The sequence below is a fragment of the Folsomia candida genome, unplaced genomic scaffold (genome assembly GCF_002217175.1).
Source record: "Folsomia candida strain VU population unplaced genomic scaffold, ASM221717v1 Fcan01_Sc004, whole genome shotgun sequence".
In the NCBI taxonomy this organism is placed as follows: domain Eukaryota; kingdom Metazoa; phylum Arthropoda; class Collembola; order Entomobryomorpha; family Isotomidae; genus Folsomia; species Folsomia candida.
This window is the reverse complement of record NW_019091196.1, coordinates 921,423-944,106: the sequence shown is the minus strand read 5'-3', so window position 1 is coordinate 944,106 and position 22,684 is coordinate 921,423. Positions and strand designations below refer to the sequence as shown.

The window sequence follows — 22,684 nt, the reverse complement described above, 5'->3', positions numbered from 1 at the left end:
ATTAATGTGATATCCGTATTACGTATTTTTGCACATTTATTCACTAACTGCGCATAAATATGGATCTTATAATTTGCATGCACGCCAAAATTTGCAACTTCTGCGTGTTTAACAAATTAAATAAAATCGTAAAAACCGACAATTGCGATTCGCAACGATCCGTCAATCAGCACGATGTGAGTGACAATAAAATTACACAACATGCGCAAAATATTAGCACACGATACAACTTTTTTATTCGCAAAATTCGAAATCACAAATCTGGATGTAACTGGACTCAATTTTTGCAAATAGTTTTTTGCATGCAAAATTTTAATAAATATACAAATCACGATTTATTACTTATTTCCTCCGTGATGAACGAACTTGTTTGTTCAGTTTGGCAAGCAAATGTCATTCATTTCATCGAGTTGACAATCAGACAAGTTTTTTTAACAATAGATTTTATTTAACTATTTATTTAACTATGAGGCGAATTAACTTGTTATGAATGAATATTAACGATAACGAACGACTCATATCATAATATTTAATTTCTGCAACAGCTAAATTGCAAACCATTTAAATCATCAAGGTAAACATAATAATTTGCAGTTAACTTTAAAATGAAGAAAGTTGACTATTCCACTTTTTAATTTAATTTAATTCAACTGAGCTCGTTACCAAAATAGTAATCAAATTGCAAAAACATAGATCAGTTTTGCACTAATCGTAAAAATGGGACTAATTTGATGCACTTTTTACATTTAACTTAAAAAACTGGATCAATGTCAGAAAAAATCCATGTGAATTCAAAATGAAGAAAGTTGACTGGTCCACTTTTTAATTTAACTTAAATGAGCTCATTACTAAAAGCACATTGATTACTAAAAGCACATTGATTACTAAAATAGTAATCAATCTGTAGAAAAAAACAGGGTTTTTAAATCTTAAAATGGGACGAATTTTATACAATGCAATTGCATGCACTTTTTCATAATTGACCAAAAAACTGGATCAAAATCTGGATCAATGTCAAAAAAATACACGTGATTTTTTTCCTTCTCGAAATTAAATAACTGCCAATAATAATACGTAATTATCTGTATTACATAATTTCTAGTCTCGCGTTTCACTCCACAATTACTTAACTTACTTAGCTACCGTCATATTAAAAGTATTATGTATTTAATAAGTTAATTAGTCATTGATTAATTCATTTACATAATTACCAGTCTGTACATACATCTCGATCGAATTGAGGTATGCCGTCATAGCTGCTCTACGATACAAGTCAACCTTCACCTTGAATGTGTCGTGTGATATTGGAAACATAAACATTTACACAAAATGAAAATACGTTTTATTTTTTATAAATTTCCGTATATGTAAAATAGTTAGATTTAGAGATTTTTTAAATGTGCACAGTTCTATAAAACAACGGATCCCGAATAAATTAATTTCTACTTATTTATCACTTATATTGCTCACGAAAGTCGGATCTTTTAAATGGTAAATTTTCATAGCTTTTGGGACGTTGATTTTCTTCCAGTCTGACAAATTTGGTGGCGTTGGGTTGATTTTGAGGCGATTTTTCGGGGACAAGATTAGCTAGCAGTCTAACCCACTGAATCCGAAGCACTTAAATTATTCGCTGAAATGGAATGTTTAGTTCACCCCTAAATTTTATGCCGGTTTGGAGCGTTGTTTTTCTTCAATTGTGACAAAGTTGACAGCGTCGGTTTATTTTTTTCGCGTGACGAGATGAGTTAACACGAGTATATCTGGCGGATGTTGAAATCATGCCCTTCATGCGTACAGACCATGAATCCGAGCCCCTTCTTCCGCGGAGAGTAGTTCAACATGAAAATACAGATTGTAACGGTGCACGCCAGCGCCATAACGATGTACGCGCGCAGCATGTAAATCCGAGCGAAACGACCCTGCGAGACAAATAAGGGTTACAAAGTTCATCTTATGAAATTAATTTAAACTAGTGTTTCATTTCTTGCGTGTTTGCTACATTTCTTGCAGTACAAAGCAAGACATGCAAAGTGCAATAAACTGCAAGAAAGTGTAAGAAATGGCAAGAAATTGCAAGAAACTGCAAGGAACTCAAAGGAAGTGCAAGAAACTGGGAGAAACTTCAAAAAACTGCAAGGAAGCGCAAGAAACTGCCAAAAATTGCAAGAAACTCCAAGGAAGCGCAAGAAACTGCCAAAAATTGCAAGAAACTCCAAGGAAGCGCAGAAACTGTCAAAAATTGCAAGAAATCGCAAGAAACTACAAGAAATGCGCGCCATCTAGCCACGCGCTGTAAGAAATATTTATAGCGGCGGGACGTAGTTTCTTGCGCCTTGCATTTCTCACAGGTCGAAATATTTCCCTGCAAGAAACCACTTTCTCCCCCATCATTTCTTGCAGGTGGTTACTTGCACCCGAAACACTGTTCATTCATTATTATAATTTTCCTCCTTGCTCTTACCGGTGCATCGAATCGTTCCCTCTCCAACAAGACTGGAATCATTGAAAACAGAATTAGACGACGTTCATTCAGCTTCATTTCTTTGTCACTGCGAGATTGCAGAATCTGAAATTAAGAAAAAAAGTATATGAAGGATAACCCTCATTTCATAAACGATAACCTAGTGAAAATTTCATTTCATACCGTCATCATGACGTGCATTGCAATATCGAAGAAAATCCAAAACGTGACGATGACGAAGACGGCCTCCTTCCTCAGATGTCCTCCGGAGAAAGAAAGGACCGAAAAATCTTGGTAGGCCGCGGGTGAGCCGGGAATTGCGTTCGCCGTTATCATGCACGCCACTACGGATTCAGAGGTCACAAAACATTGCAGTTTAGCGATCTTTGATAATCTTCTTATCATTCTGGCAAAAAATTTCCGAACCAGGGAATGAGTGTGTTTTGGGCCAAGACATTTCCGGAAACATTCACAATTTCCCAGAAATACTCAAAAATTCCTTGAGAACTTTCGAAAATAAATTCCCAATTATATTGTCAAGTTTTTCGAAAACTTCGAAAATTGTCGGGAATATTTTAAAAATTCCTTGAAAACTCTCGTAAATTCCCGGTGATATCCACAAACTCTAAAATTCCCGGTATAAATTCCTCCTAAACTTTTGATAATTCCCAATAATATTCACAAATTCCTCCAAAACTTTAGATTTTGCCAGGCTGCTTTTTATATTGACCACTTACGACTCATCCAGTAGAATGCGAGCCCCATGACGCCATGCAAAATGATAACTATTGCCCGAAATTGCCGGTTCAGCGGTCGTATTCCCCCCAGGACGAAGAGCAGGATCGAAATTACGACAGACATCCAACCCATGATGCGATGCGCCAGCCCTGAGCGGCTCAAACTGACCCCTAAAATCGCCTTGCTCCCAATTTGTCGCGACAATCCGACCATGAAGAGAAGGATGGTGATGAAGGAGAGGGAAAGGTGGACCTGTAAATGAATTCACGATGAGCTATTATTTATTATTTCACAAATTCAGTCAATTTAGGTAGGAAACGATAACTTATCGCCAAAATTGTCAAAATCAGCACATTTTTACTCGTTTCTCCGGTCTGGGAATTTATTTTAAAATTATGGACGACAAATTTATAGAGTAGGTTGTTACCAATTTTTTTTTAGAAATGTACACTTCAGATTTTGACACTTTTTGAATGAGATCTTGAATTTAAGAAGCCTTCAGAAAAATTGAAACTGATCGAAACCGGCATAAAAAACTCTACGTCATTCCATTAATTATTTGATTTATTTGTTTATCGTCCAGAATTTTAAAATGAATTCCCAGAGCCGAGAAATGACCAAAAATGTGTTGAATTTGATGATGATTAAACTTGATTAAACCTGCATTAAACTTGTCACTCACAAAGTACCAGACCCGAAGGAGAAAAATCCGACTATTCATGAAGGTCTCTTTGAAATATCGCGTCAAGAAGAAGCTCACCGGCGTCACAAACATGGCAATGATGGTCATAAAAATCCCGTGAATCAGTCTCGTATCCTGTCTCCAAAAAAGAGCATGAAAAATTAGCATAAACCCGAACTCCATAAGTTGTTATCGGGCGCAAGTAACCACTTGGAAGAAATACGGGAAGAAAGCGATTACTAGAAGCTACAAATTTTGACCCGTACGAAATGCAAGGCGCAAGAAACGATACCCCGTCGCCAATTCGCCATACTTCATACAGCGCATCGCCAGATGGCGCATGCATATTTCTCGCTCTTTCTTGCATTCCTTACTTTGCAGTGCAAGAAATGTATGTAGCAAACCCGCCAGAAACGAAACGAAACCTGATGCTCACCCAGATGAAAAGCGTGAACGGATCTTCCGCCACCATCATGCCCCTTTTGTACGCGTTTGTCTTCTTGAAACTTGGCCTTTTCTGTAGTTGTTCTTGGAGTTTTACTGCATATTTAAAAACAAATAAGAGATCACGTGGACAGGGTCAAAATTATGAAATCTCACGTCTATGGGGATGAGTAGGTGCGGTGGTGAAGGGTCTCGGGACGAGGAGGGGACATTTGTTTTTCGTGAGATTCTTCATGTCCTTGGCCAAGTTGCAAAGCAAGTTGTTCTTCGTCTGTTTTTCTACCAAGCTTACTTTGAACGTTTTCCTGGACTGAGTTCTCCACTGGAGATCCACCGTTTTGATGATCCTTCCCAGGGCAGGATCTGCAATTAAGGCATTCTTATGAGAAATCCAGTATTAAAATAATACCAAACGGTATATCTAAATATATTTATGACTCTGCTAATGTGGTATTTATAACTGTGTGCTGATGGATAGGTTGGTATCAAAGGTTTGCCAGTTCGGTAGCAAAGTTTAATACCAAACGTATAATTTTAATACCAACCGGAGCCATTTTTATACCGAGAAATTAATACCTGCTTGACTTTACCAGATTTCTAGCCTGTTACTAGAAATCTTCTTACAATAGGGGTATCCCAGCGAATCCTCTCCGATTTTGAGCAAACTAGTCTCACTGACACTGTGTCAGTCAATCGATCGCAAATTTAATCAGGATGAAATTTGCGAAAGACACGACCTCCAAATGGGCACGTTTCGAAGAGATATTTGCATCGAAAGAGGAGAAAACGCGCAGAAAATTTGGAAAGTGTAAAATTTGTCAACTTTACTGCGCGTTTTCTCCTCTTGGGATGCAAATATCTCGGCCAAACGTGCCCATTTGGAGGTCGTGTCTTTCGCAAATTTCATCCTGATTAAATTTGCGATCGATTGACTAACACTAGTTTGCTCAAAATCTGATAGCATTCGCTGAGATACATCCATCCTCAGTCTAGCCAATTTATGATTTGAATAGAATTTAACAGATCAATTTCATTGGGAGTGTCCAAAATGAAAAAAAAACAACTTAAAGTGAAGTTAAACGTTAAAGTGAAGCTTGTCTACATATGTAATTTTCGCTAGTAAAAATCATTTTTTCGCAAAAAAGCCACATATATTTTGCACGGCTCGACTTACCCAAAGTTGTGTGAGCTCTGTACTGCTGGAAGAATGCATCCCCTGACGGCGGACTGTTGTGGAGACTGCCCACGCCATCGTTGCCAAAGAGGGATGGAAAGCACCGCCCTGTGATGGGGGGCAGTCTGTCGTCATGCTTCGGCCCCCGGATGAAGGTGACATCCTCATTCGCTGATAATTGCGGCACTATCGGTGCCCTCAGTTTGGCGGGGGTCACGGTATCCAGCGGTACTTGGTTTCGCGCGAGGTGCTGGGCGTCCAGACCGATGCAGGTCGCATCGTAGTAGGGGTGAGTGTAACTATTGGCGAAATATACCTAGGGATGTGTTCGGACATGTCATTGACAAATTGACATGCTAATTACAGAGTTGAATATTTAGGTAAAGGGATTTACTTAAAGCCGGACACAATTTGAGGTACAATTTAACTGCGGTAACCCTAACTTTCAATAGAAGAATTGGAAAGTCAGGAGCGTTCAAACGTTGTGGGCAAGCCTTTCTATTTTTGACCTTATGCTTTACAAAAACAATTCAGTAATTTTTGGTAAATTTAAACTTCGAAATTTTAACTTTAATTCCCCTTACAAATTTTCCACAAGGGTGGAAAATTTATAACGCCTTATTGACTATCCATATTTCTTCCTGCAAATCTGGCCATGTTTTCTCGGAGTAACTCCCTCTACCTAAATATCCAACTCTGTGGTTAGATAGAGTTAGAAATGCCCAATTCGTCAGACAAATATGACAAGTCCAAATTCTCATAAATGTCCAATTTATCCGTCATACATATTTGTCATTAATGTCGTCACATTGAAGTTGTATGGTCAAATTGACATTTGTGACAAATATCACGAATATGACAATTATGACATATCTCAGCCTGACACGGACAAGCTCCATCCTTAAAATGTACCTGACTATGGTCCGTTTCGTAGAGGATACAACGCTTTTTGCCATCCACATCTATCCAGTGCTCATACGTGTTTCCTGGGACATCCGGATTATCATGCGCATAGGCCCGCCACGTCTCCCAGTTGAACTCGTTAAGGACGCGTTGTACCGCCGCGAAGTAGTGGGGTTCCGGCTCGTTTTTGATATTCCCGCGGCGCGGGTATTCGTAATAATCGTCCTACGCCGCCCAGCCTGAATTGTCGCCGTGAAAATTGCGCGCGTGATGGGAGAAGGGGACGTCTTGATGCGTCCAGGTGCGTCGAGCCCCGAATTTTTTGCGAATCTCGTCATTCTCGATGGTGTACGCCCGGCCCGAGTCGTTGTACCAGGGTGGGTGGAGGCTGTAGAGTTCTTCGGACGTTGGTAAGGCGTAGATGAACCTGTTCAAAAATTTAGTTTTCATTCAAAATTCAAAAGTCATCCTGATTTCTGCCGGATGATGTTCATTCATATTCAATCATTTTAGTTCAAATTCATTTCATTTCACTTCATCCGACTTCATTTCTTACTTCGCCATATGCATTTAAACATAGGGTGAAAAAATGAATAAGGAGTGAAAAAAATTTCATTCACAGTTATTCATCCGAAATGAAGGAATCCTTCAGTGATTTTCATTCAAATGAGACGAAATTCATTTTCATTCACTATCATAATGAGTCAAATGAATGAATGAAAATGAACAGGTATGGTGGAAGACGAACTTGATGGCGCCGCCGAAGGTCGAGTCTGCCGTGGCGTTCGGGTTGAAGACCAAGTCCGCCCCGGCGGTGATGGAGACGCGATGCTTGTATCTGTTGCCGGGCCACGTGAAGGTGGGAGGGTCAGGGTTCATGATCCATTCGCCTTGCAGGGGGGCGGAGCACGTGACATTTTCCACGCCGCGGGGGACAGGGTCCGCATTTTCGTAGAAGGTCGGTCCGAACATGGGGTGGGTGGAGATGAATACAAACCGGGTGGAGATGGAACGTTGGACCACTGCGAAAGTAGAAACGCTTAGAATGGAGGTCTCCCAGCGTATGCTCTCCGAATTTGGGGAAATTAGTGTCAATCGATCACAAATTTAATTATGATGAAATTTGCGAATTTGGGCACGTTTGGCAGAAATATTCGCATCCAAGGAGGAGAAAACGCGCCCTAAAGTTGGTGTAAAAACCAAGCTATCACCTACCCGGAGTATAGTGTCTTTACGAATATTTAATTGTGCTTTGCTCGTTGGAATTAAAGAAAGTGACTGAGTGAATATACGATTATTTTATCTACTTAAACTAGATTTTATTTAAATCAATTAAACGATGGTCAACACAATTCAGAGCTCTGCACTAACACGAGTTGATTGATGACTTACTTTAATTATAAATTGATCGTGGGCAACAAAAAAGAACTAACAATTCATAAATTTGACTGCCTACCACGACGACTAAATCCAAAATGTCTGACTCTGACAACGACTAAAACTCGACTGTACTGACTATTCCTACTTACTTACTACGACTTAACAAAGAGAGACGCGCACCCAAAAATCCCACCCCCGTCGTCTCCATGGCAACCACCACCACGACAGGGGGCAATTGTAGACGCGTAATCAATGAATTTCATACATAAACTTATTTTACATTTAACATCCTCCCACTTTCTTTTGTGAGAGCAAAAGAACTACCCTAAGAAAAAATCAAAAATATTAAATCCAATTAAAAAATACGAGTAATCTACAAATTCCACTGCGAATATCTAATTGGTTTCTTAGAGATCCTCCCTGATTTGGTCACTATCTCTTCATCGATAGTATCAACTTCCGGTTTATTCTGGACTTGCTTCTTCTTCTTGGAGTCCAGTGAGGGTCTTGAAATAGGTAAAGCGGCTGCCGTAGGGGAAGCGATTTCCAATGGATAGAGTCGTTGCAGTGGTCTCTTGAGTGTTCCTTTCGACGTCTTGACATTCGCAACTCTGCACACTCCGTCCTTCCCTGGAATAAGCTCAAAAATTCGCCCCATCGGCCAGTCAAAACGCTTCTTGTTATCAGCACCGACTAAGACAACATCTCCTACTTGAAGTTGTCGTGCTTTCTTCTCGTTCTGTTTCTGGACCAATTGACCGAGATATTCCTTCCTAAATCTTGCTTGAAGGTCTTGTTGTAGTCTCCTTGTTCTTTTGTAATGAGACTGCAATTCTCTTGATCCGATTTCCATACTTTCAGGAAAATTACACGTTAAAGCTCCTTTCATGAACATTACTGGTGTCAAAGGAATGAGGTCATCTTCATCCTCATTCACGGTTGTCAGTGGACGACTATTGATGACTGCTGCTGCGGAAGAAAGACAGGTCCTCAACTGGTCATAGGTCAGCCTGGCTCGTCCCAGCATCCTCTTTAAAAGATCCTTAATTGATCTGATAAGTCGCTCCCACCATCCGCCCCACCACGCTCCTGTGGGTGGGTTCAAGATCCACTGGATTCTCTTCACTTGACTTTCTTTCTCGATCTTGGTCCAATCCAGTGACTTGAAGAGGTTGACGGCTCCAACAAAATTAGTCCCATTGTCACTATAAATTGTATTGGGACGTCCACATTGGTTAATGAATCTTTCCAAAGATTCCAAAAATGCTTCCGTGCTCAAGGAGGTGATCAAGTCCACGTGTATTCCTCTGAACACAGCACAAGTATACAAAACGATCCACACTTTCGATCCATCTTTAAGGTAGAGTGGTCCAGCCAGGTCAACACCTGTCGTCTGAAATGGCTCGGTCGCAGCGACCCTCTTCTCTGGTAGAGCAGCTTCTTCCACCTCGACCTTCTTTGATTCGAATCTTCTACACGTGGAACAATTATGAATGACACTTCTGATCGTCTTCCTAGCTTGCAAGATCCAATACTTCTCTCGTAACTTCCCCATGATGAACTGAACACCAGCATGACAATAATTCCGATGTGCATCTCGAATCAATTGCAGCACCATCGGATGGGATTTTGGGAGTAACATCGGCATCTTGAACTCTTCAGAATCAATTCGATTCAGTAGTCTTGTCTTCACGTGTAAAAGTCCATCTTCCATTTTCTGAACTTTTACTCCGCCACCAGTCTGGAATTTGTCCACGAAGCTAGCCTGAATTTCTCTCAGCAGCACTATTTCAGCTTCTCTTAATTCCTGGACTGTCAGATAATTCTTCATGATCCTGTCTTCTTTTGGTACACGAGTATTCTCTACAAAACGACGCTGCCAGCCAACTACTGCAACATTCTTCACGTAGGTAGAGAATCTCGGATCTGGAATTATCTCCACGGCGGTAGTACCAGCCAAGTCAACACTGCTGAATTTCTTCATTTCTTGGTTAATTTCCTCCTCGTCCATAACTTCATCTGAGTGAGGCCAAGTTTCTTCTGATTCTTTGAGCCAATCAGGCCCCATCCACCATCCTGACTGTAGCAATTCTCTGGCATTGCATCCTCGTGATGGTAGGTCAGCAGGGTTGAGAAGACCCGGAACATGTCTCCATTTCTTAGAATCCGTATACGTGCAAATTTCTCGTACCCTGTTTCCAACAAAAGTCCCCCAATTGTCGTTACCTCGAATCCACGCCAGCACGGTGGTTGAGTCGCTCCAATATGTAGTGGGGATGGTCTCATAATTGAGTGCACTCTTGACAGATTCACAAAGTCGCACCCCAATTAACGCAGCCATTAACTCGAGTCTTGGAATTGTTGGTTTCTTCAAAGGAGCCACCCTCGCCTTTGCTTGAAGGAGGCTTATCTCCACTTGATCCCCAACTTCGCTGCGAAGAAACACGACAGCAGCATATGCATCTTGACTCGCATCACAAAACACATGCATCTGCAATACACGTGTACTTTCTAATTTCATAAACCGTGGGAGGTGAATTGATTTTAGGTGAGGTAGCTCCTCGCACCATTTCTTGAATTCCTTTGCCTCCTCCACTGGTAACGGTTCATCCCATCCGGTCTTCCTCTCCCACGCCTTCTGTAATAACATCTTCGGCTTTATTAAGGCTGGACAACTGAAACCGATGGGATCGTACACTTTATGAACCATGGAAAGGACGCTCCTCTTGGTAAACTTATCCGGGAGATTGTCCATCTTTATGTCACATGACAGCGTATCTTCATACTTTTCCCAAATTAGACCAAGTACCATTGTTGTAGGGAGTATTCTTGACTCCTGTGGAGTGTCAGTGTTGCCGTCTCCCAATCCGCACCCTCTCATGGCAGGCGAGTCGACTCCGGGAACCCCCACAACACTACACTCCCACTGTCTCAACTCCATCTTCGCTTCTTCCATAATCTTGGTTGAAGTCTCTTTGAATTTTTCATACTCGTCCACGCTGTCGACTGACGTGACACAATTGTCCACGTATAGTGCTCCCATTAATTTCAGGGCTTCTTCTTGTCGTCCATCCACAATTGATGATAGATGCATGTCGACGACTGCTGCAAGCAAGAAGGGTGAACAATTAACACCAAACACAACTCGACAGTGACGGTAGATTTTGATTTTCTTTCCGGAAGGGTCCTCCCACCACAGGAATCTCAAATAATCCCTGTCGGATTCCTGTACGTCTATCATTTGAAACGCCTTCCTAATATCAGAGACGACCCCAATCTTCTTCTCCCGAAATCTGAGTAAAACTGACGGGATGAGTTCCATAAGATTAGGTCCTTTATGAAGACAATCATTCAGAGATGGATATCTTTTTGTCTTGCAAGAGGCATCAAATACAGGTCGCACCGGGGTCGTCACACTTTCCTTGAACACGGGATGGTGGGGCAAGTAGTGGCAGTTTAAGTCATCCAAATGATACACGTTTACTTCCTCCACTATTCCCTCTTCCTTCCACGATTTGAAAATGTTCCCGTATACGTCAAACTTTCCTGTACTTAGTAATCTCCTTGTTGTTGACTGGAGTCTATTCTCTGCCACCATCCTATTGTTGGGAATATTCTTCTCTTCACCAATCCATGGTAGGCCAACTGAATAACGTCCATCAGCTTGACGAGATACTGTCTCTGCAAAATGCTTCTTCGCTATCAACTCTTGATCCAACTTCGATTTCACCTCGATTGGATCCTTAATGCCGAGTGCTTCCAATGTCCACATTTCCTGCACGTTTTCTTCAGTCGTGAACATGGAGATCGATTCATTCAGCACACTGTTAAACTTTGGAACTGGACCGCTCAGACTCCATCCAAAAATTGATTCACACGCGACGAGCCCACATCGTAACTTGATCATTCTTCCTGTCATGATGCTTCCCCACAGGTCGCTTCCTATTAGAATCTGAATGTCTGGTTCGGCGACTTGATGACGAGTCCGAGAGCAAGATCCCCTTGGCTTTCAACTCTTGAATCCATGGACCATTTTGAACTCTTGGCACTATCCCTCCAATAATTGGCTTCTCTCTCAAAACCACTTTGACTTCATTTCTTCCGTACAGACTTCGGAGCAAAATTTGATGCTTATAAACTTGCCCAACATCAGTAACGGAACCATCGAACAGCACATTTCTGGAGAATTCTGATCCCATTGGCTTGCTTCTGATGGCTTTTGCAGTGCTGTAGGTTATATAGCTTCTTTGACTTCCTTCGTCGAAAAGCAGCCTGACAACACGATCTTCTTTCTTTTCTTGACAGCCGACTTTCACTAGCACTGTCTTCAACAAAACATCACTCTGGCATTGGATGTTTGTTTGAGCTGCATCGGTGGAAATAAGCGTGTACGAGTTGTCCTGTTGATCATCCTTCTCGACTTGAGAACACATTACTTCATGATGATTACTCTTGCACACACGACATGACACCGACGCTTTACACTTCTTCGCAATATGACCCCTTCCTAGGCAGATGAAGCATCCCTTATTTTCTTTAACCAGGATCTTCTTCTCCTCGAGTGGCATCTTCTGCGCTTTGAAACACTTCTGGTTTTTGTGGTTAGATTTTCCACAAAAAACGCATTGTTCAACTTGTTGACCTGAATAGAGGCCGGCATCAGTGGGGAATTCTTCATTCTTCTCCAATTGACCCTTCTTCTTGTTCTTTTCTTTTCCCTTGATGGCTGCATCGAAGCCGGATCGCACCAACTTTCTATTCTCCTCGCCCTCCACTTCTTCTCGAAGAAACTCCATTAGAAAATCCAATTCATTTTTCTTCGGGTTAAGCTGTGACCCATCTTGTTTGCGAAGAGGACTTCTTTGCCAAACGAGTAGGATTTCTTCTGGGAGGCAGGATTGCACCATAGGAAACAGGAACTGGGTCGACTGCTCCGCCTTAATTCCTAAAGACTCCAATGCCCTTAATTGAGTCTCGATGTCATCATAAAGTTTGGAGAGCACGACTACTTCCTTTGATTTTGCGGTTGTGATAACCAGCCGAAGTAGTTCTCTCACATACACTTGCTGAAGGAACTTCTCTTTCCCAAATCTTTCCTTCAAAGCGATGACGGCCTTTGGGTAGTTTTCTGTCGTCATTGGGAAGCTTTCGACCAGTCCACGTGCCCTTGACCCAGATACCGTACTCTGTAGTAGGTACTGGAATTTGTCACTTGCATGTAGTTCATCATCTTCGTCGATCTTCCTAAACTGCGACCACCATCCCAGCCATTCCTTTGTATCACCGCTGAATTTCTGAAGTTGAATCTTGGGAAGTTTAAAAGTCCTATTTCTTCTTACACGTTCACCGTTCGCTGTGGTATAACTGCTGGCAGGACTTGGGCTTAGTGGACGGATTTCTGCATCAAGAACCTTTTCAATTTTCAAAATAGCTACACTAATTTTGTCTGAATATTCTTCATTTGCTGCACTTTCTTCCGTATAAGCCTCCGCCATACAGTTATCATCCAACATCTGGGTGAGCACTTTTTCATCATGTTCTCTGATCGTCGTCTGCAGAGATTGCAATTTTCTGAGCCTGATGGTAAGTTCCATTGTATCCTTCGGATCCTTCGCCAACTCAGCAACTGCTCCATCAATTGTCTTTGTAATCGAAGCTCGAACAGGAGTCCTCGCCTTCTTCAGTCGATCCATGTTGATATCTCGAAGTCAACAAACAAAAACAATTAGAACAGTACACGTTAATCAACTCAATCAGCAACAACGCCGACCTCTATGGCTCCCGAACGCTCAGGATGGGGCCCTCAAAAGAGGCAAGACAGTAATTGAGTAATAGACGAATAAAGTTGAAGTTCCTCTCGGGTCGGACACGCCGATTTCAATCTGGTCGGTCACTCCTTCCTCACGGACTACTTCACAGCAACAATAAAAACTTGAAAGGTATCACCTGAACAGCCCCCGAATACTCAGGGTCGGGTCCTCAATGAGGCAAGGCTTGATGTGAATCCTCGATAATGTAATGTAAAAACCACTAATGTAAAAACCAAGCTATCACCTACCCGGAGTATAGTGTCTTTACGAATATTTAATTGTGCTTTGCTCGTTGGAATTCAAGAAAGTGACTGAGTGAATATACGATTATTTTATCTACTTAAACTAGATTTTATTTCAAACAAATTACTAATTGTCAACACAATTCAGAGCTCTGCACTAACACGAGTTGATTGATGACTTACTTTAATTATAAATTGATCGTGGGCAACAAAAAAGAACTAACAATTCATAAATTTGACTGCCTACCACGACGACTAAATCCAAAATGTCTGACTCTGACAACGACTAAAACTCGACTGTACTGACTATTCCTACTTACTTACTACGACTTAACAAAGAGAGACGCGCACCCAAAAATCCCACCCCCGTCGTCTCCATGGCAACCACTACCACGACAGGGGGCAATTGTAGACGCGTAATCAATAAATTTCATACATAAACTTATTTTACATTTAACAGTTGGAAAGTATAAAATTTGTCAACTTTAGGGCTCGTTCTCTCCTCGTCGGATGCAAATATCTCTGCCAAACGTGCCCATTGGGAGATCGCGTCTTTCGCAGCAAATTTCATCCTAATTAAATTTGTGATCGATTGACACTAGTTTCCTTCAAATTCGGAGAACATACGCTGGGAGACCTCCATTGTCAGTTTTCTAAATGCTCGAGACTTACTGAAAATTTTGTCGGCATGTTTCGGATAGGGCGGGTAAGGTGGATTGTCCCATATGTTAGCCTTCGCCACGATGCCGTTCACCCTGTAATGTTACACCCGCCAAAATCATCCGATAAGTGCTTATGTATGCATGTGGTAACCAGTGGCCGCGGAAGGGTATGGACAGAGGGACAATGTCCCTACAGTTATTCGATGTAACCATCATCTCCCCATGTTCTGTAAACCCCGCCCTCCCCCATCCTACAATATTAATCTCCCCAGATGTCCCCACACCTGCCGCGGCCAGGTCACTGATGATAACTCTACTCACACAAAGTCCAGATCGTAGTAGTGGTTGCTGAATGAGTTGTCCAGCCTATAGTTGAGATGGATTTCGGTCAAACCATCCTTATTCAAATGGGTCTTGCCATACTTGGTCCGGGTGAAGTTGTCGGCTGTCCGCGTGTAGTAGAAATTATTTCCGTACTGATAAGGAGAGTGACACATTTAAGCCTAATGACAAATTCTGACCCAGTAGCCGCGGAAGGTGTACGGACATCTGGGGACATTAGGGGAGGGAGGGGTTGATATAACATGGTGCCGACATCGAATAACCGTGGGGACATTGTCCCTCTGTCCCTACCCTTCCACGGCCATTGTTCTAACCGGAAGTATTTCCTACTCACCACGGCCTCTCCGTACTGCACCACGCCACACGGCATGAACTGCTGCGTCACGTATTCCTGCGTATATCCGGTCTCTGCACAGTTAGGAAAATCCTGAACGAACTGACCAATTCCGCCGACCCAGGAGCGTCGTATGATTCCTTGTACTGCAAAAGAAAGATTATTCAAGTTAAGGTTTCCATTATTTGGGTGTTTTCGATTTGAATTTTTGTATCTCAACTTTCACTTTCCCTTCATATTCAAATATCGATCTTGAAACGTGTTCATCTCCGTGCGTTTATAAAAAATTTTATTGCAAATCATGGCAAATTTTATTGCAAATTATGGCAAATTTTATTGCATCTAAAAATCGATAATTTTTAGCTTTGCAAAGTTAGGAGGGCAAAATTTGAATTCTTTTCTTCCAGGAGAAAGTATTTAATATTTATTTTTGAACTATTTTTTCATGTAAGAAATAAGTCAAAATTCTAACCTCCTAACTTTACAAACCTAAAAATTATCGACTTTTAGATCCAATAAAATCACCATTTTTTAAAAAACGCCTGGCGATGAAAACGTTTCAAAATCGCCATTTGAATACATTCACGAAGGGAAAGTTGAGACACAAAAATTAAAACTCAAACCCGCATGCACTGGAACCTTAAGCGTCCTGACTTAGCGGTTATCTCCTCACCGTTTATGGCGCGCGGTTTCCCCGAGGTGGCCATCCTTCCTCGCGCCGTAACCATCAACTTGTCAACCACACTGTTGTTCAGAACTTCAGCGACGCGCTTGCGATCTATGACCGGGACAGGGCTGGTGGCGTTCAGCGTGAAGACGTTGTGATCCACGTCCAACGTGATTTTGAGGTGGAACCAGCCTTTTAAAGTTAAATGCCATCAATATTTAAAATTTTTTTAACTACGAATTGTCAGTGTTTCGTGTTGGAGTTTGCTACATTTTTTTGCACTGCAAAACAAAGTGCAATAAATATGCGCCATCTAGACACGCGGCGTATGAAGTATTTTTTTGCGCCTTGCATTTCTTGCAGGTCAAAATATTTACCTGCAAGAAACCACTTTCTTGCAGTTATTTCTTCCAAGTTGTAACTTCCACACGAAACACTGATCATTATAAAAGCGTTGCATTAATTGTCACCCTTGAGAAACCTCCCCCTGCTCTTGATTCCGGTAACGTCCACGCGGAAGATGTACCCTGTTGGGTAGTTATCGTTCTCGTTGTGTTTCGCCATGTGGATGACTTCGCCCATCGACAAGCCGGACATGCTCCATCTCGGAAACCAGTTCCAAGCAGTGGGCTCTCCCAACCAGAAGCGAGAGTGGGGTGTCCGGTAACCAGCATCCTTTGAAACCTTATCCGGCCGATCAGGTTGTAACTCTGGATAAAATAGTGTCATTTTTAATGTGTTTCCTCATTTATAATTAATACTTAATCACTCAATTAATGAGCGTCAAAATCAGCATATTTTAATTCATTTCTCGGTTCTGGGAAATTATTTTAAAATTCTGGACGACAAAATTTGTAGTCAGTGAGTTGATTTATGGAATTGTGGTGAGTTTTTTTAGCCAGTTTCGACGAGTTCCAATTTTTCTGAAGGCTTCTTAACCTTGAGATCTCTTTCTTCAAAAAGTGTCAAAGTCTGGAGTGTATATTTCTGAAAAAATGACAACGACTTACGATAAATTTGTCGTTCAGGATTTTAAATTAATTCCCAGAGGCGAGAAATGATTATCGAATTTGTAGAGCAGGGAGTTGCCAATTTAAAAAAATGCATACTCTAGATCTTGACACTTTTTGGAGGACATCTCAAGTTTAAGAAGCCTTCTTAAAAATTAGACCTCATGGGCTAAAAACGCACCGCAATTCCATCAATTAATTCACTGACTACAAAATCGTCCAGAAATTTAAAATAAATTCCCAGAGGAGAGAAATGATTAAAAATGTGCTGATTTTGACGACGAGTCATCGAGTTCTACGCGTTAACTCTAACCCCACTCCAAACTTACTTAGATCTCTGTCCACCTTAAGTCGCGGATTGGGGACGTTGGCGCAGAAATAATGTGGGTTAAAATTCCCCTCGTGGTCGCTGCGGAAAAAGTCGTACCACTCCATCATCCACTTCCCGTCATGGAAGGAGTTGGTGGCAACCCTGCGAAAAATAAAAGTCGCCGTCAAGAGGGTGGGCAAAATATTGGCAAAATTATTTTGCCAATATTTTGCCAAAATATAGTATTTTGAGCTCCGTTTTTCCCAGGGTTTGGAGTTCCGGGGCTGTTACACCCACAAAAAGACGAAAATCTACGTGGGGAAGGGCAGCAGTCATACGAAAATACGGGTTTTGTGAAGAAATTAACTTTTATCGCTGCAGAAATACATTATTTTCACGATTTTATTAAAATGAAGTATTTTGACAGCGATAAAAAGCTCATTTCTTGATAAATCTTATATTTTCATGGGGCTGCTGTCTTCTCCGCGTGGATTTTCGTCTTCTTGTGGGTGTGACAGCCCCGGAAATCCAAACCCTGGGAAGAACGGAGCTCAAAATACGGTATTTTGAAATTCTACTTACGCCGGAACTTTGGCGAGGCAGGTGACAAGTCTGAATTTTTCAATGTTATCGTTAACGTCACCTTGATTCCTGTCGAGGTCAATGTTGTCTGGATCAATGTTGAAGAGGGGGAGGTCCCAGATCTTGGCGAGGTCCTCCAGATACGTGTACAGTTGGGGGGAAACGTCGCCGACTTGCACGGTCACTAGAAGGAGGACAAACGTCGCCAAGGTCGTGGTGGAAAACAGGGGTCGCGAAATAGGCGCCATACACAATCTGGGTCAGACGGAAGACTGTTAGTTTTGTGTAATATCGATAAGTTTGGAACGTTTCGTTCGAGAGTGTGATGGTAAATTTTCTGGAAACTTGACATTTTTTGTCAAAATTCCATTGTTTGTTGATAAATCAGGTTGAGTGACTATGGCACCGCGGCCTTTTTTCCATCAAAACGGAGATCGTACCGAGCTTGTTATCATTTTGAGTGGTAGAAATTTTCAATTGTTGTCGGTGGTGGGTGAAACTTTTGATTTAAAAAATCGGATTCGGAGCAGAACATGATGATTGATGATATGATGACGAAATGACGATGAAGTCTTTCGGGCGTTTGATCGTAAAGTTGTCCATGAAAGGCGAATTTGGAATGATTAGATACAAACAATGGAGTCAACAATGGATTATCGTACATTGTTTTCTCCATTGTTTTCGAAATCCATTATAGATTTCGGACTATTTCGGAGTGGAGGAAGAAAACATGTGAGATTTTACTGAAGTGAACGGCTCCAATAAATATTATTATTTATTTTCCGTTTGTTTTTATTTTGACGTGCCACTTATACAATTTCGGTCTAAACTTTGGGGGGGGCATTAGCTTTGTTGGATTGAAGGATGACAGACTTACTAAAATGGGAAAGGTGCGATTTTGTTGAATTTCTGCGGGAACAATGTACCCTTGCTGCCATCATCAATGGCCGCGGAAGTGTGGGGACAGAGGGACAATGTCCCCACGGTTGTTCGATGTCCGCACCATCTGCCCATCTTATATAAACCCCGCCCTCTCCTATCCTGTAATGGGAATGTCCCCAGATGTCCCCACCGCTTCCGCGGCCACTGTCAATGCCCAATGTTCCTCATGCTAACTAGTCATAAATCAATTACACCATGTATTTATGGTAGTAATTTTAACGTTCATCATCACTGTTTTCGTGAGAAATGACAACACACAGATTGCAAAATTAATTTGACATATTTTAAAGGTTCGCCAAAAAGTCTGACCCTGTATTGACCAATTCGCCATCATAATTACGAAAATACGTACATACACATTCTATTTTTATCGTCATCGTGTCACATGTCGAATAAAATTCTCAGAGAAAAATGTTAATCTGTACTACAAAAAAATGTAAATGTAAATGTTATCATTTATTAAATATTTTAATATGCGTATCATTTAAAATCCTCCCTCGCTAATGCTTGTAATTTTTGATTACGTGACTCCAGAGGACAGAAACCATGGCCTGATTGTCCTTTATTATCGGGATCATGCCCCCAAAGAGTGGTCACTAATTAATTGCAGGTGGTGTGGCACGTATTCGGTGCAGGTGTGCCCAATTTTTACTTATTAGTCATGCACTGGTGACAGTGGCCGCGGAAGCCGTGGGGACATTAACATTGCAGGATAGGGGTTTGTATAAGATGGGCAGATGATCCGGACATCAAACAACCGTGGGGACATTGTCCCTCTGTCCACACCCACCCTTCCGCGGCCACTGAATACCCACGTCCAATTAATTGCAATATAAATAAATTGCATGATAAGGTCACATTTTATCCCGATAAGTGGTTTATGTACAAAACAATAGAAATACGTATGCTGTCCACACCACGAAAGCACTTGTAGTACACATAAATACTTGTGCATATGATTCACAAAGGACGGGAAAAAGATAACACATTATTGATGGGTTATCTAGATATAACTGACAATTAGTTACAAAGATAACGCAATAATGTGGTGGTGACTTGTCTGCCAAGAAATTTGAGATTAGTGTTGACTGGTCAGGGTTTCATTTCATTGTGTATCATTAGATTGGAGAGGAAAGTCTGCCACACATTGGACGTATGGTAAATTAAAGGAAAATTTGAGCATTTAAGAAATTTTGAAATTTTTTCTGCGTAAATTTGGACAAGATTTCGATACAAATTGTTCTGTACTAAAAATTCTTAGAGAAAAAATATGTGTTTCAAAACTTTTTCCGTACCAGATTTCGATGTAATGATTGAAAAATTGTAGCGTTCTTATCGAAAATATGTCGTAAATTTTCAGAAAACTCAGATTTTGATAATTATAAAGATTTCTAAATTGTCTTCTTAACCAAAATATCTTCAAAATTTCCAGACCCCAAAAAAAACATGAAGACAATCTTGCTTCTCGGCGTGGTCCTGCTTGTCACTTGCGTCCTCGGACATGACGTGGAATTGGGGGGACATTGCGACGAATCTGGCGAAGGGGAGCACGACCACTCCCTTTTTTGCAACCCCAGCCTGAACTTGGTCTGCGTGGCGAATTTCTGCGTCTGCAGCGAGGGACATGTTCCGGAAACTGACGATGGAACTGCCCGCGGTTGTGTCGACCCCAACCCTACGACGACCCAGGGGGCTGCCACGCTTAAAGTTAGCGCCGCTGTTATCTTTACTGTGGGAGCGGCTGTCTTTAAGTATATTTTTGTATAATAGTTGTTAATTTATTAGTTTGATTAATTAAAATTGAATGATTAATTGGGTAGAGAAAAATTGTGTTTTATTATTTCTAAAAAGAACTAATAAATTAATTTGTTGATATTTTTTTCATGTTGAAAGACCGATTCTTTAAAAGTAAGATTTAATCCGATACTTGAGCGTGCTAAAAATTCAGCGAATTCCAGGCGCCGGAAGTTCCGCTCGAGGAGCGTTTTCGCGGAATTGCGGCGCTCATAATTTTGCGCATCTGCCCAATTGTCGCACTAAAAATTGTTTGTAAAGAGTTGAAAATAACCTGGCTGAATACAGTTTGTTTTTGCGTGGTAAATTTTCTTACTAGAACATTACTAAAACGGTAATTCCAGTTATTACCGGGCCGGTAGAGTCGTATAAATATGTACCCCGGTTAATACCAGTTTTCTATTTAAGAGTGCATGCAGTATTTAATCATGATCAGGTAAACATTAACATTCCGTATTATTTTTATCACGCTCATGCTCTTAAAGAGTGGTCACTAACTAGATACGTGTAGTCGGTGCCGTTGTGCCAAATTTTTACGCATTAGTCATCCATGCCCACATTTTATTGATGAACACGTAGAATTCCAATATAAATAAATTAGCTGCATGATTGATAAGGTCGCATTTTGTACATGGATGATGCACCACAATAGAAATGCTATGCTTTCCATGCAGATAATTCAAATTAAAAAAGTACTACTACATAAATAAATAGTTGTGCATATGCTTCACTAAGGGATGGAAAAGATAACACAATATTGATGGGTTATCTACTGAGGATAACCTAATAGTGGTGACTTACCAAGAAATTTTGTCTGGTCAGGGTTTCATTACGTGCGTATCATTCATCACCCAAGTCCAGATCGGGGAGGAAAGTCTGCTTTGTCACAAATTATAATAAGGTATCGGAAAATTCGAGTTTTTAAAAATTTGCATTTTTCACTGTACCCAATTTAATAAAATTTTGAGATAAATCTTGTTCTTTACTAAAAATTCTTATCGAAAATTGGCTTTTAGACATTCTTTTCCGTACCAGATTTTTATACGAAAAATGGATAAATTGTTGTCTATTTAACGTAAATATTTTAAAAATAAATAAACAAATTTGATGTAAAGATTCATCAATTTTTGCGTTCTTATTAAAAATTTAGAACACAAAGATTGATAAATGGCTGCGTTCTTATAAAAAAATCAATTTTTGCGTTCTTATTAAAAATTTAGAACACAAAGATTGATAAATGGCTGCGTTCTTATAAAAAAATCAATTTTTGCGTTCTTATTAAAAATTTAGAACACAAAGATTGATAAATGGCTGCGTTCTTATAAAAAAATATTTTCAAAATTTTCAGAAAAAATACATATAAACATGAAGACAATCTTGCTTCTCGGCGTGGTCCTGCTGGTCACTTGCGTCCTCGGCCATGACGTGGAACTGGGGGACATTGTGACGAATCTGGTGGTGGGGACGACCATTCCATGTTTTGCAATCCTAGCCTGAACTTGGTTTGCGTGGAGAATGTGTGCATTTGCAGCGAGGGTTATGTTCCAGAAACTGACGATGGAACTGCCCGCGGTTGTGTAGTCGACGTTACCACCGCGCCTACGGTCGCGCCTACCGCTGCCCCAACGACCGCTCCCACAGGCGCCCCCACGACCGCGCCTACGGTCGCGCCTACCGCTGCCCCAACGACCGCTCCCACAGGCGCCCCCACGACCGCGCCTACGGTCGCGCCTACCGCTGCCCCAACGACCGCTCCCACAGGCGCCCCCACGACCGCGCCTACGGTCGCGCCTACCGCTGCCCCAACGACCGCTGCCCCAACGACCGCTCCCACAGGCGCCCCCACGACCGCGCCTACGGACGACCCCACGACCCAGGGTGCCGCCACCCTTAAAGTTAGTGCTGCTGTTATTTTTACCGTGGGGGCGGCTGTCTTTAAGTATATTTTTGCATAATTGTTGATAACTTTTTGCTTATTTATTAAATAAACACATTTATGGTTTACAACTTACTGAAATCACGTTTTACAAAGTTTTTTTTGCAACTCGTCGCAAAAATTTGCAAACAGGTTACAAAAGTACACATGTTATAAATTTATGAGTAACAAGTAAATATGTCTCTTTTTTGCGTAAAATTAAAAAATTCCCCTCCTCCGGAGATGTTTTATAAAACCTTCAAAAATGAATCAATCATTCACCAGCAAT

The 22,684-nt window shown here is 41.2% G+C and overlaps 4 protein-coding genes and 1 long non-coding RNA gene across 7 annotated transcripts; 2 read left to right on the top strand and 3 right to left on the bottom strand.

The window, feature by feature from the left end:
- Window positions 1–211: 211 nt before the first annotated feature.
- On the bottom strand, window positions 212–7,377 carry LOC118435238. Its single transcript, XM_035850926.1, has 11 exons — window positions 7,154–7,377; window positions 6,691–6,832; window positions 6,415–6,630; window positions 5,503–5,818; window positions 4,485–4,691; window positions 4,321–4,424; window positions 3,885–4,019; window positions 3,202–3,454; window positions 2,648–2,808; window positions 2,465–2,569; window positions 212–1,922 (listed from the first exon to the last, which is right to left on the bottom strand). The coding sequence occupies exons 1-11, from the start codon at window positions 7,375–7,377 to the stop codon at window positions 1,749–1,751; spliced, it is 2,037 nt and encodes a 678-aa protein (XP_035706819.1). The 3' UTR covers window positions 212–1,748.
- On the bottom strand, window positions 7,291–19,595 carry LOC118435312. 3 transcript variants are annotated; one of them, XR_004834684.1, is made up of 7 exons: window positions 17,745–19,595; window positions 17,182–17,324; window positions 16,313–16,552; window positions 15,849–16,034; window positions 15,176–15,321; window positions 14,510–14,592; window positions 7,291–7,427 (listed from the first exon to the last, which is right to left on the bottom strand). XR_004834684.1 is itself a non-coding variant. In XM_035851190.1 (7 exons), the coding sequence occupies exons 1-7, from the start codon at window positions 17,990–17,992 to the stop codon at window positions 14,436–14,438; spliced, it is 1,275 nt and encodes a 424-aa protein (XP_035707083.1). In that variant the 5' UTR covers window positions 17,993–19,595; the 3' UTR covers window positions 14,395–14,435. The 3 variants fall into 3 exon arrangements, 2 of the variants coding, with proteins under 2 accessions (XP_035707083.1, XP_035707084.1); XM_035851190.1 differs by lacking the exon at window positions 7,291–7,427 and adding an exon at window positions 14,821–14,975 and having other exon boundaries at window positions 14,395–14,592; XM_035851191.1 differs by lacking the exon at window positions 7,291–7,427 and having other exon boundaries at window positions 14,431–14,592.
- Window positions 8,159–11,587, bottom strand: LOC110848231. The gene has a single exon (XM_022095395.1). It carries the CDS (start codon window positions 11,585–11,587, stop codon window positions 8,159–8,161), a length of 3,429 nt encoding a protein of 1,142 aa, XP_021951087.1.
- Window positions 19,596–19,702: 107 nt separating the features above from the next.
- On the top strand, window positions 19,703–20,498 carry LOC118435313. Its single transcript, XR_004834685.1, has 2 exons — window positions 19,703–19,844; window positions 20,119–20,498. It is a non-coding gene; the product is annotated as an uncharacterized LOC118435313 (long non-coding RNA).
- Window positions 20,499–21,285: 787 nt separating this feature from the next.
- LOC110848230 (G8 domain-containing protein DDB_G0286311-like) lies at window positions 21,286–22,491 on the top strand. The gene is made up of 2 exons (XM_022095393.2): window positions 21,286–21,381; window positions 21,829–22,491. The coding sequence occupies exon 2, from the start codon at window positions 21,956–21,958 to the stop codon at window positions 22,433–22,435; it is 480 nt and encodes a 159-aa protein (XP_021951085.1). The 5' UTR covers window positions 21,286–21,381; window positions 21,829–21,955; the 3' UTR covers window positions 22,436–22,491.
- Window positions 22,492–22,684: the final 193 nt, after the last annotated feature.

Bases quoted from the DNA above. Each gene is read 5' to 3' on its own strand.
- LOC118435238 (XM_035850926.1), bottom strand. From the start codon at position 7,377: ATGTTCGGACCGACCTTCTACGAAAATGCGGACCCTGTCCCCCGCGGC. The intron at 5,819-6,414 runs GTACATTTTAAG...ACACATCCCTAG, and splicing joins ACGAAACGGACCATAGTCAG to GTATATTTCGCCAATAGTTA. The intron at 1,923-2,464 runs GTAAGAGCAAGG...TTTGTCTCGCAG, and splicing joins GGGAACGATTCGATGCACCG to GGTCGTTTCGCTCGGATTTA.
- LOC110848231 (XM_022095395.1), bottom strand. From the start codon at position 11,587: ATGTTCACGACTGAAGAAAACGTGCAGGAAATGTGGACATTGGAAGCA.
- LOC118435312 (XM_035851190.1), bottom strand. From the start codon at position 17,992: ATGGCGCCTATTTCGCGACCCCTGTTTTCCACCACGACCTTGGCGACG. The intron at 16,553-17,181 runs GTAAGTTTGGAG...TATTTTATCCAG, and splicing joins TAAGGTGGACAGAGATCTAA to AGTTACAACCTGATCGGCCG. The intron at 16,035-16,312 runs GTGACAATTAAT...TAACTTTAAAAG, and splicing joins CAGGGGGAGGTTTCTCAAGG to GCTGGTTCCACCTCAAAATC.
- LOC110848230 (XM_022095393.2), top strand. From the start codon at position 21,956: ATGTTTTGCAATCCTAGCCTGAACTTGGTTTGCGTGGAGAATGTGTGC.